Source organism: Myxine glutinosa, chromosome 12, assembly GCF_964187855.1.
Source record: "Myxine glutinosa chromosome 12, kmMyxGlut1.1, whole genome shotgun sequence".
Classification (NCBI taxonomy): domain Eukaryota; kingdom Metazoa; phylum Chordata; class Myxini; order Myxiniformes; family Myxinidae; genus Myxine; species Myxine glutinosa.
The window spans coordinates 47,956,060-47,969,317 of NC_136272.1; the positions used below are offsets into that span (position 1 = coordinate 47,956,060).

A 13,258-nucleotide genomic window follows, 5' to 3' on the forward strand; every position below is an offset into this window, starting at 1 on the left:
TCCGATCCCAAAATGATTTCACTTGTTTCATGCCCAGATATTATTGCATACATGTGCCAAATACGAAAGAAATGTGTCCAGTCATTTTTGAGTATAGCCTCCAGACAGATGCACAGACAGGACCCAAAATAGAAGCCACGATCTGGGCTGGCAACCTGATACCTGGTGGGGGGGCTAACAAGCGAGTGTGGAGGTGACATTTTCTGGAAAACTCACTTTCCACATGAAATGGAAATTGATTACTACATGTGCTGTGACTTAATATACAAAGGAGGAATTACCATTTGTCAATCGGAATAACACCAAAGCGTGCAGACAACTCGCAGTCGGACTCTTCTATGCATGTTTGAATCGAACCATTTGTTCCTTTGATACCACTGGGGGGTCAGGTGGAGTGCCTCAGGATAGATCGAGCCACCTGCCCTCCAGCAAAACATTCCTTAAGGGGTATTTCAAAAGCAGTAGGCCACCCTAAACCTAACAACCCTAATAGCACCTACCTCTTTCCTGGAGGCATCATCTTGATGGACCCATCATCCCTTTGACAAAAATTGCTTGAATATTCCATTGGAGGCACCCCGAAGCAGGGTTGGTGGCAGGACGGGTGTTTCGCAGGTTCTCGGGGACAAGGACAAAGTGTTACCGGTTTGCATTTTGTTTTGGGGAAACAGCACCCTGCATGTCGAGCAATCAGTTGTTGTGCGGTTGCAGATCGGGACGAGTGTGGCGAAAGGGCAGACACCTGCGGTGGGTACGCGCACTGTGTGAACATGCCGGGGACGTTCCGGTGCGAGTGCCATGAGGGATATCACTTTGCAGTCGATGGACAGACCTGCATACGTAAGTTTGTTTTTAACCTCCCGCGTGTGTTTAGGTCACGAGGCAACACAGTACTGCCCTTTGAATCAGACATGATTCCTAACATGCAACTGAGTGCTGCACTTTCCAGCATATGCTCACCATGCTGCACTCTATATTTCAAACTCACTGTGCCGCAGACTACACTTCACACTCACAGCCATGAACTCTACAATTCACACTCACCATGATGAACTGTACAATTCACAATCACGGTGATGAACACGACAGTTCACACTCACCATGCTCCACTCTACATTTCACACTCCCCATGCTCGACTCTACATTTCATACTCACCATGCTCCACTCTACATTTCACACTCCCCATGCTCGACTCGACATTTCACACTCACCATGCTGCACTCTACATTTCACACTCCCCATGCTCGACTCGACATTTCACACTCCCCATGCTCGACTCGACATTTCACACTCACCATGCTGCACTCTACATTTCACACTAACCACACTGCACTCTACATTTTACACTCTCCATGCTCCACTCTACATTTTACACTCACCATGCTGCACTCTACGTTTTACACTCTCCATGCTCCACTCTACATTTTACACTCACCATGCTCCACTCTACATTTTACACTCCCCATGCCCCACTCTACATTTCACACTCCCCATGCTCGACTTTACATTTCATACTCACCATGCTCCACTCTACATTTCATACTCACCATGCTCCACTCTACATTTCACACTCCCCATGCTCGACTCTACATTTCATACTCACCATGCTCCACTCTACATTTCACACTCCCCATGCTCGACTCGACATTTCACACTCCCCATGCTCGACTCGACATTTCACACTCCCCATGCTCCACTTGACATTTCACACTCACCATGCTGCACTCTACATTTCACACTCACCATGATGAACTCTACATTTTACACTCACCATGATGAACTCTACAATTCACACTCACAACATTGTAATCTAAAATACACACAAACCACACTGAACTCCACCATGCATACTCACTACACTGCACCCTCAAATAATACTCACCATTGCACAGTGCAATGCACACTCACCATGCTGCACACTCGTGATGAACGCTACAATTCAGACCCTTCTCTTTTGTACACATTTCCAATGCTGCTTATTAAAATTCACACTCACTGTGCTTTTTTCAAGCGCACACACCTATCAACCCGTGTGACACCCCGACGCACGGATGCGACTATTCCGAGCGTGCGCACTGTGTTCCCACTGGACCCTCAACACATCGCTGCGAGTGTCTTCCTGGCTTTACGGGGAATGGACACGTATGCTCAGGTAGAACCCCATAGTGTTTGCTCGCAAAAGCCTTTCAGAAATATGTACCTTCCTCATGTTGCTTCACTTCACTTCGTTTATTTCTACCTCATCGTGTTATGCAGCAGAGTATGCAGCACATTTCCTTCCTCACAACCATGAACTCCTTTCCTTCCTCATTCACTTTCTTCAACAATCTCTTTCATCCTCATGTTGTTGTTGGTGGTGGTACGAGTAGTAGTATCATTTTTCATTACTATCACATGTCATTACTGAACCCTCCGGCGTCCGTCGTCGTCGTCGTCTCTCGTCTGTCGTCTGTCGTCCGTTAACTTTTCGACGTTAACACGCCAGCGTCCACAAATATCAACCGATTCTGATCAAACTTGACATGCAGCATCCTTACCCCAAGGACCAGGTTGGTATTACATTTCAGCCCGATCCGTTGAAAAATGGCGGACTTAGGCGACCATTTTTGTTTTGGGTTATGAAAACGATGTTAACACTCTAGCGTCGACAAATATTAACAGATTTTGATCAAACTTAGAATGTTTAACCCTTTCTAGACAAGGTACGTTGCTATTGCATTCCAACCCGATCCGTCACAAAATGGCCGCCATAGGCCGCCATATTGTTTTCAGCTCCGAAACGACGTTAAGACTTTAACATCCACAAATATTTATGGATTTTTATCAAACTTGTTGTGTGAGACTCTTACCTCGCGAGGATACAAGGACCTTAAAATTATGACACAAGGTTGTTGGCTTTTCATTTAAGTCAAATCTAGTACAGACAACTGACCTACTTTAAAGTTGTCCAGTCAGTTCAGTTGAGTTCTGCTTCCCTGGAAGCTCTAGTTGTACTGTATATCAGTTTCCTAATTCCTCATGTATCCTCATATCTTGGTTGGACTTGACTTAACTTACCAGTAAAGTTATTATGAAAGTTTCGAGTATGGAATTGCTTGATCATCCTGACTTTAAATTAGGGTGGGTTAATTATTTTGTCTCTCTCTCTATACAAAAGTGAGGCAAATGGAAGAGCAAACTTAAATTGACATTGGGGTAGCAGGTTAGCAAAGGAATAACCGAACAGGAAAGAAGGAGAAGGGGAGGAAACGATGTGACCAGCAAGGATGAGGAAGAGGATTGATGGGGGTAATAAAGATCATGGGTAATGATGGGGGGAGTGGAGGTTATTATTTAGCAAAACAAAATGACATAAAATAATTCTTCAGCTATTTGTAGAGAAAAAATAATTAATTAACACATATCTGATTTAACGGAGTAGGCATGTGCAAGATTACACCTTTACATCAACGAAAGGGAGTACTTTGTATACACAAACAAATATGATTTGATTGATTAGAGAGGGCGGGGGTTAGGATGGGGGGGAATAAGACTTTCTCCTTCAGGATAATAAGCTGCTGCACCTTGTGCACTCAGGTAGTTACTTGTAACATCTAATGAAGGGTTGAAACTTAACGTAATTCATTATGGGCCCATGCATAATAAAGACCAAATTTCTACCATTAGTGCATTTTTACACAATTTCTCACATTTTGAGCACCCTGAGGAGTCAGTGGGCCTGCCGGCCCAACCGTGCACATCCTGTACTTGCCATGAGGCTTGTTTTGAATCCCACCTGATTCATTCAACTCAATCTACCTTTCCTTTCACGCAATCATCAACACGTCTTGTTTGGTCTCAAGTCTTCGCAAATGACTCTTCTCTTCCCAATTGGCTCGCATGACGTCGTCCTCCTCACCCACATAATCACCTCGCTTTGCTTGCCACACCCAGTTGTCCCATATTCGATGGTTGCGTGGTAGATATCGACGAGTGTCGGAGCAGCCGCTGTGACCCCCACGCAACCTGTTACAACAGCCCCGGGTCATTCAGCTGCCGCTGCAACCCAGGGTACCACGGTGATGGGTTCCAATGCAGTGCATTACAGGGTATGCTTTTTTGATATTTAGCTCATTCAATCCATGTTCATTCTTATAAAAACCAAAGTTTGCAGGTCCATTCTCAGGTGTTTATCCATTGTATTTACAAACTCATTCCAGGGCACGAGGGTCACAAGAAGAGCAAGTGTGAGCAATGGAGAGACAGCATGCTGGCGGCATCATCCCCCCATGGGCCACGACCATCTCCGACGTTCTACCTCCCGCAGTGCGAGACCGATGGGTCCTTCTCCCCTGCGCAGTGCCACGGTGGTGCCGGGTACTGCTGGTGCGTCGATGGGGATGGCTCGGAGATCCCGGGGACTCGAAGCTCCCATGGCACCGAGCTCCCATGTGAGTTTATCCTTTTGCCCCATTGTGATATTTGTATTACTAGTACACCCGGAGACTCCGGGAGGGGCAGGAAGGATCATTCCTCTTTGGGGTATGTAGGATTACAGTCGATTGAAGGTCAGGTCTCAAGATCATTGGGTGTGTGTTAATTTACTGAGTTTCTTGTGGAGAGATCGCCAAGTTGTTTAAGCATTCGAGCAAGCACTCAATTAAAAACCGTTAAGGAACGGCTGGCTTGGCAAGCGTGAGCTAGCTGCTTGGTAAATGAGCACATCCCGGTCTTCCTCCTTTTGTTTCATATTAAACAGTGGGAGCGAGTTTCAAAGGTTTGCTACGAAAGATGTCACGGTAGCGGTAGAAAGGGCCATGTTATGAACTCAACATTTGTGGGGTATATAGAGTACCATAGATCTTCGCTCAGTTCTGTAAGTAAACCTTACTTCATGGATGTCGGGATTCCTCCAAATTTCTTCATTTAGTGTTATAACCAGCATTAGCGACTGTTTAAAAAGCTAATCATACGTGTTTGTGGTTTATAATATTTTTTGTTCCTGTAGAAGCCGTTGCTCACACGGAAACGCCATTATAACGATAAGCTATTTATACACGTTATCACTGCAGGAAAAACGCCTTGCGGAAGTGGGACATTATGAGTATTAATATTGTTTTGTCATAACATGAATAATATGCGATTATCATTAATTTTGTTATTAAAAGCGTCTTTGGAAAAACGGCACAATAAATCTTCTTCTTTGGAAAAACGCCACGATAAAGCTAACTTAATATGGCTATACACCTCAACACGCAACCCATTGACGGCGATGGTGGGGAAAAACCCCCTTGGGGAGGGGGGAAAATGAATGCGCTACAACCTTCATTATGTAACCCTTGGTCATCCTGTCAAGTTTGGTTGAGATTGGATAAGTAAGGACGGAATGTATTGCCGTCAAAAATTCATCAGACAGACGGACAGACACAAATGGCGTATTTTAGTATGATTTTGGGCTATCGACGCAGAATGTATGCAAAAAATGGTCAATGGAGAGTGATCTGGTGACTATAAAGAATGAATGAAAACTGTGAGCTGAAACCTTGCCAAGGAAATAGTATTGGAACTTCCACTTTTCCCATCATGCAAAGTGCTTGGACTGGAATGGTCTTCAAAACACTCCTGTATGGACATCAATTATGGCAGACAACTCTCATATTTCAACACACCTTGTTGTACAGGTGGAGTGAATAGGAAACAAGTACACAAGGCATTTCTTAACCTCCTTTTTCATAGAAATGCACATTTCCAGTCCGCTCATGACTGAAAAAGTTTCTTTAACTCTTATAGTTGATTTTCAGATGAAATTGTAGGAATATAATCACTTACAATTACCCAAACAACATTGCAAACATTTGTTTACAAAATCTCCACTAATGGAGGGTAAAATGGCAATTATGAAGAGTGGGGCAATGGGGCAACAGTTGAACGCAACAATCAAGGGAATGAACAAAGAGGAAGAGAGGAAGGGAGGAAACACTGAAACCTTCACATAAGAGGGTTGGGTTAGGAAAGGTTGAGGAAACAGCACGATTGGAGCAACTGCGTTGGGCAGTTCCACAAAAGGGGAGAAAAGGGGAACAAAGGAATGGAGGTGGGTGGAAAGCCTGAATGTTGAGTTTAACCACGAGAAGGTTATGGAAGAACGTGTGCACGCTGGAGCAATTTGGGGAAAGACAGAAGGAGCTGGACCAGAGGATAAGTGGTAAAAAAGAGACTACGGTCGGACGTTCCTGTGATTTATGAGCTTCATCTCCACCGCAGGAGATGCTAACAAAATGGAGAGCTTTCGATTCCGTAGTTTCCAGAAGAGATAAATGTGATACTGAAGCGCCAGCCCATATCGGACAGCAGTATTCTATTGATCTGCAGACAAATACCTTCTATGCTGAGTAGTTCTAATTTTTCATTAAATTATTTGGAATGATGGAAGAAGCCTATTCTTGAGTGTTTTCACTCAAACTCCATGGATATTTTGATTTCCTTTCTCCTCCATGGCCTACACCAACCTACCGACCATTAACAAATTTAATCATACAAAGTATTTTATTTGTATTTGTTCCACAGAAGCACAGCCGAGAAGGGAGAGGTGGGAGGGGTGGGAGTGCTTCACACACCATCAAACCCAGGATCCTTAAATCATGATGGCACCAAATCCATTCCCACAGAGTGGTCTCTACCAAACGAAAGTTTACATGCTCGACTCCAACTGCTCGAGCATGAGAATACGATGGAAGAAATCCTATTACACATAATACTTGATCCATTTGTCCTCCCATAATGAGGATCTGAGCTTTTTATAGAAACGAATGGCAGACACATCCTGCAGTGTGGTACGTCCTCGTGAAATGTTGTAGTTCCTCACTTCCCTCACATGAAATTACCTCCACCACCAAAGGTGGACAAAGGTTATGTTTTTACCCCTGTCTGTTTGTCTGTCTGATTGTCTTTGTCTGTTTGTCTGCCTGTTTGTTTGGCTGCCTGTTTGTCTGATTGTCTGTTTGTCTGTCTGTGAGCAGGATATCTCAAAAAGTTATGGACAGATTCGGACGAAACTCGGTGGAAGGGTTATGTATGTGACAAGGACGAATTGATTCGATTTTGGTGAAGATCTAGATCTGGACACGAGAACTTGAATTTTTTTTTTTAGCTCATTCTTCACCATTGAGAGATGGGGTCAAAACGATATATAACATGATATTTCAAAAAGATGTGGATGGATTATGACAAAACTTGTTGGATGAGTTGGGTATGTGACAAGAACAAGCAATTCGATTTTGGTGTTTGACAAGAACGAAGAGTCTGGATGCAGATCCGGCCTATGAGTGAGATACAAAACAAAATGTATTCAGCCTGGTGGAGGTATGCGCTATCCCATGTGCCATTCTACTTACCCTCACCAGAGGAGAGGGTATTGCATTTGAGTCCGTTTGTCTGTCTGTTTGTTACTTGCCGGAAAAGATTCCGGCAAGTATGTTGATCGGTTGGTTTGTCTGTTTGTATGTCTGTCTGTCTGTTTGTCTGTTTGCAGCACTACATCTACATCGTTGCACGTATAATCGCCAAACTTTACATACATATTTGTCTTGCCCTGGAATAGACTGTGCCCAATTGATGACGTCATCGGTCACGTGGTTCGGCGGCCATCTTGGAAAAACCGAAAAACCTAGCACCTCTATATCTCCAAAAGTGCTGAACAGAAAAAATTGAGACGTGGCTCATTGTAAAGAACTCTCCATGGGGAATAAAATATGTTAATTATAATGTCATAGGTGCCTCCATTAGGACGTCATAATTTGACAAGTACAAAACTTCATCCGATCAAGATGAAATTTCTTGAGCGTCGTCTAGGGATAAATTGGTGGAGCAAAAATAGTGATGACGCTATCGGGCACGTGGTTCACCGCCATCTTGGAAAAACCGTAAAAATTTGCACCTCTATATCTCCGAAAGCGCTGCATAGAAAACATTGAGACATGGCTCATTGTAAAGAACTCTCCATGTGGAATAACATCTGTTAATGATGATGTCATTGGTGCCTTCATTATGACATCATAATTTGACAAATATAACAAATAATTCATCCAATAAATCAGTATGAAGTTTTTTTCTCTGCAACTGTTGGTCTGATGGACATGAAATATTCACCATAGGAGCACCTCATTCTGCAGAATTTCTAAATGATAATTATGACGTCATAGGTCACGTGGTACAGGCACTATCTTGGAAAAACCGAAAAACGTTGCATTTCTGTATCTCCAAAACCGCTCCATTGAAAATATTGAAATGTGGCTCATTGTAAAGAACTGCACATGAGGAATTGGTGTCTTAATTAATTGGTGCCTCAGGATGGCGTCATTGGTGCCTTAATTATGACGTCATAATTCGACAAGTGTAACGCTTAGCTGATCAGTTTGAAATTTCTTGAGTGTGATCTAAACAACAATTATATTGGAGAATGTAAATTTATGAAGTAATTGGTCACGTGGTCTGGCAGCCATATTGGATCAAAGAAAAAAAAGACTTAAAAAACAGAAGAGTTGGCTTGCACAAAGTTGACTGCGTGGGGTAAGTATTCTATGAATACCATCTAGTTATTTAAAGTGGCACGTTCCTTGGTTCACAGACATCTTTAATGTCATCAATTTGATTGAGATTACAGCACATGCTCCGGATGTCGGCCTCCACGCTGCAGACACACTTGGATTCGATGGGAAAAATTGTTATATTATTCCGGCACATTTCGGCTGCAGCGATTGAACAAATTTTGCCAGTTATTGCTGTTTTGAGATCACCTATTGATTGTGGCCTTCCTCGGTAGACGTGGTCCTTAATCATCAAACCCATAACTTGATTTTAGTCTTCTTGAAGAATGTAATTCTCAGGTAGATTTCGACTGAAAACGATTTTTATTTAGTGAGCCATGGCATGTTGAAAAAATGGGAATATCTTGACTAAATCTCCATCTTCGGACTATACATGAACTCCACTTCGTTTTCAGTCGAAATATTTTAATTAGTGCCTTCGGCAAATGAAAATGTTCGCCGAAAAGTTGTTTTTATCTTCGTGAAGAAAAGACGAGCTATTGCCGGCACCTGCAAAAAGTAAGAGAACATCATTACCCTACGCTCGCGAAGCCTAAAGCAGGGGTAGGCATTCCGTTGCGTGTGTGGCATACGTGTGTACGTGGGGCGTACGTGTGTACGTGTGGCGTACGTGCGTACGTGTCTGCATTTTTAAAATTCGTTTTCTCAGCAACAATTGGTCAAATTGATACGAAATGTTACCATAGGAGTGCCTCTGCCTGTCGAATTTTTTTATTCATTATTATGACGTAATAGGTCACGTGGTACGGACGCCATCTTGGAAAAACGTCATACCTCTATATCTCCCAAACCACTGAATGGAAAAAATTGAAACATGGCTCATTGTCAAGTACGCCCCATGGGGAATAATATATGTTGATGATGATGTCATCGGTGCCTTCTTTATGGCGTCATAATTGGACACGTACAACGCTTGATCTGATCAGTATGAAAAAAAAATTCCTTTGCAACTTACCCCATGGACACGGAATTTTCAGAATATGAGCGGATCATCCTGTGGAACTTTTAAAATGATAATTATGACATCATAGGTCATGTGGTGCAGGCACCATCTAGGAAAATTCAAAAAGCGCTGTACCTCTATATCTCTGAAACCACTCCATGGAAAAAATTGAAACGTGGGTCAATGTCAAGTACTCCCCTTGGGGAATAAGATGTATTAATGATGATGTCATAATTAAGGTACCGATGACGTCATAATTCGACAAGTGCAACACTTATCCGATCTTTATTAAAAAAAAATTCTCAGCAACTGTTGGTCTGATGGACACGAAATTTTCACCATAGGACCACCTCCTGTAGAATATTGTAATGATAATCATGGCGTCATAGGTCCTGTGGTACAGGCGCCATCTTGGAAAAACCGAAAAACGTTGCACCTCTATATCTTCAAAACCGCTCTATGGAAAAAATTGAAACATGGATCATTGTAAAGAACTCCATATGGGGAATAGGTGTTGTTAACGATGACATCATTGGTGCCATAATTATGACGTCATAATTCGACAGGGACAACGCTCAGTCTGATCAGTTTGAAATTTATTGAGTGTGATCTATGCAACAATTATATTCGAGAATATAAATTTATGATGTTATCGCTCATGTGGTTTAGCAGCCATATTGGATCAAAGAAAAAAAAACATTCAAAAACAGACGAGTTGGCTCGCAACAAGTTGACTGCGCAGGGTAAGTATTCCATGAATTCCATCGAGTTAGTTATTCGATTTATGGTTGGTACCATTTTTTGTGGTCATCCTGTAATGATAACGTTGTAGTTTTTTTATATTACTTGTGTCGTCATATGACATTAAATGGTGAGTATAATTCGTGATCTTAATTATAAACGGCCCAGAGTACCCAAGAGAAAGCTAAGTGTTTGTTCTATGTAGTTTGTGACTTTGACACTGATCTGATGATCGTTTACTGGACCACGTACATCAAGCTTTCAGCTAACAGCATTCATAACGAGAGTTTGTCTCAACCAGTAACAACCAATCACAATGAACCAATGAACCAAACCAATGAACCATTAATGTAGTGATTATGAACATGTGCATTACCACAGGTTTCTGATTGTGCTATCCATTTCACAACGTCTAGGCCTTCCTACAGCCGCTCCTCCCACCATGCAGCCAACTCCACGAACAGATGTCCACCCACCACCACCCGGTTCCTCACTGCTGTTTGCACAAGGACAGCTTATAACTCATATTCCCCTGGCTGGTTCGACTTTGCAATCTGAATCGGCACGCGCAGTCATCAGCTTACATGTAAGGTCAATTTTGCTGTCTAACTACAGAATCCCGTATCCTATATTGAGCTTGGCAGGAAACTACGAGCTTTTAAGCATTACCCTTTAAGATAATTGAGCTTGTAAGAAAACTTTGGTCATCGAGAGCCTGCATATTAAGAATGCAATATATTATTACACGTGAGTAATATATATATATATATATATATATATATATATATATATATATATATATATATATATATATATATATATATATATATATATATATATATATATATCTATCTATATCTATCTATATCTATCTATATCTATCTATATCTATCTATATCTATCTATATCTATCTATATCTATCTATATCTATCTATATCTATCTATATCTATCTATATCTATCTATATCTATCTATATCTATCTATATCTATATCTATATCTATATCTATATCTATATATATCTATATCTATATATATCTATATCTATATATATATATATATCTATATATATATATCTATATATACATATCTATATATACACACAGTCACGTGAAAAAGTAAGTACACCCCATGTAACCTTTTGACTTTTTCAACATACAGCTATTTGATCTTCATTTCAACAATATTGACAGATAAAGGTGATATAATATAACAAATATCATCAAACATTTACATTTTGTAGTCCATTGTATAATTTAAACAAACATAAATGCAAATTTCACATGTGGAAAAAGTAAGTACACCACATGAAATGTTTTTTAAATGTTTTTAACATATGTGGACATATCAATATTTGATCTTCATTTAAACAGTATCTATAGATAAAGGTGATCTAATTGAACAAAAAACAATGAAGAATTGACTTTGCAATAATTTATTCAACAAAAAATTGTTGCACAGCATGCACAATTGCATGCACAACACGTTTCAAATCCCCCGACGACATCTCGATGGGATTTAGATCCAGGCTTTGACTTGGCCATTCCAGAACCCTCCATTTCTTTCTTTTCAGCCATTCCTTGGTGAATTTACTGGTATGTTTAGGGTCATTGTCATGTTGCAAGGTGCACCTTCGGTTGAGCTTCAACTTTTCGACAGATGGCCTCACAATATCCTCAAGCACCCTCTGGTACAATGAAGAATTCATAGTGGATTATACGATGGTGAGCTGTCCAGGCCATGATGCAGCAAAGCTGCCCCAAACCATAATATTTCCACCACCATGCTTTGCAGTTGGTATCAGGTTCTTGTGGTCAAATGCTGTCTTTGGTTTTCGCCAAACATGTCTTCTGGTACTGTGGCCAAATAGCTCTACCTTTGACTCATCTGTACAGAGCACATTGTTCCAGAAGTGCTGGTCTTTGCCGAGGTGTTCATTGGCAAACTTTAGTCTTGCCCTGATGTTCTTTCTGGACAGCAAAGGTTTCCTCCTGGCACACCTCCCATGTAGATCAAAGTTGTGCAGCCTCTTTCTAATGGTAGACTCATGCACTTTGACATCAGCAGTGGCAAGAGCTACCTGTAGGTCCCGTGATGACATTCTGGGGTTCTTCGAGACTTTTCAGCATCTTGCGGTCTGCTCTCGGGCTGAACTTGCTGGGGCGGCCTGGCCTGAACAAGTTGGCAGTTGTTTGGAATCTTCTCCACTTGTAGATGATCTTCCGGACAGTCAAATGATTGATTTCAAATTGTTTGGAGATCTTTTTAAATCCCTTCCCAGACTCGTAGGCATCTATAACCTTCTTTCTGAAGGCCTCAGAGAGCTCTTTTGATCTAGGCATGGTGACCCCGCACACTTCAACAACAAAGAGCAAACCAAACTAAATGTCTGAGGTTTAAATAAGACAGGTTCCTCCAAGATCCTCTCGAACGATGTTCTAATCATTTGCACCTGAGCTGGTGCACCTGATTCTCATTTTAGGTATTTGAAGTAGTGATAAATGTCTGGGTGTACTTACTTTTTCCACATGCGAAATTTGCATTTATGTTTATTTAAATTATACAATGGACAACAAAATGTTCTATGTTCACGCCTATGTTCCTGGCCGCTCCTCCCTTGTTCTCCTACTTCGCCACGTGGCTTATGGCGGCAGGCAGGAACAACCGAAAGGCAGCGAAAGCTGACAATACGATTCATGTGCCAGCATTGGGAAGGAGAAGCCCCGTTGAAGGTGCTATTGGCACTTGGAGAGAGAGAGAGAGAGAGATTGGGGATAATCGAAGGGGCCTAGGTTATTTGATTAATACAACGCAGATTCAACTATTGGAAACAGATCCTTACCTGAAACACATACTCATGAAATAACTAAAGAAGAAGCCTATGGCGTGCTACGCGTTGCTCGTGGCCTAACTAGGGTGCGATCTTTGACCTTCACACCAAAAATGGGAATATTTACAGGGGATTATTTATAAGGGAATATTACAGAT

The 13,258-nt window shown here is 41.7% G+C and overlaps 1 protein-coding gene across 1 annotated transcript in view; it reads left to right on the forward strand.

Moving 5' to 3' along the window:
* The window catches only part of NID1 (nidogen 1), a 151,859-nt gene that overhangs the window by 77,857 nt on the left and 60,744 nt on the right, over positions 1-13,258 (forward strand). Inside the window, exons 10-14 of the mRNA XM_068132499.2 lie at positions 712-840; positions 2,013-2,153; positions 3,964-4,089; positions 4,201-4,431; positions 10,687-10,856. Of these exons, the coding sequence (XP_067988600.2) occupies positions 712-840; positions 2,013-2,153; positions 3,964-4,089; positions 4,201-4,431; positions 10,687-10,856 (797 nt within the window). The remainder of the gene's footprint in view (positions 1-711; positions 841-2,012; positions 2,154-3,963; positions 4,090-4,200; positions 4,432-10,686; positions 10,857-13,258) is intronic.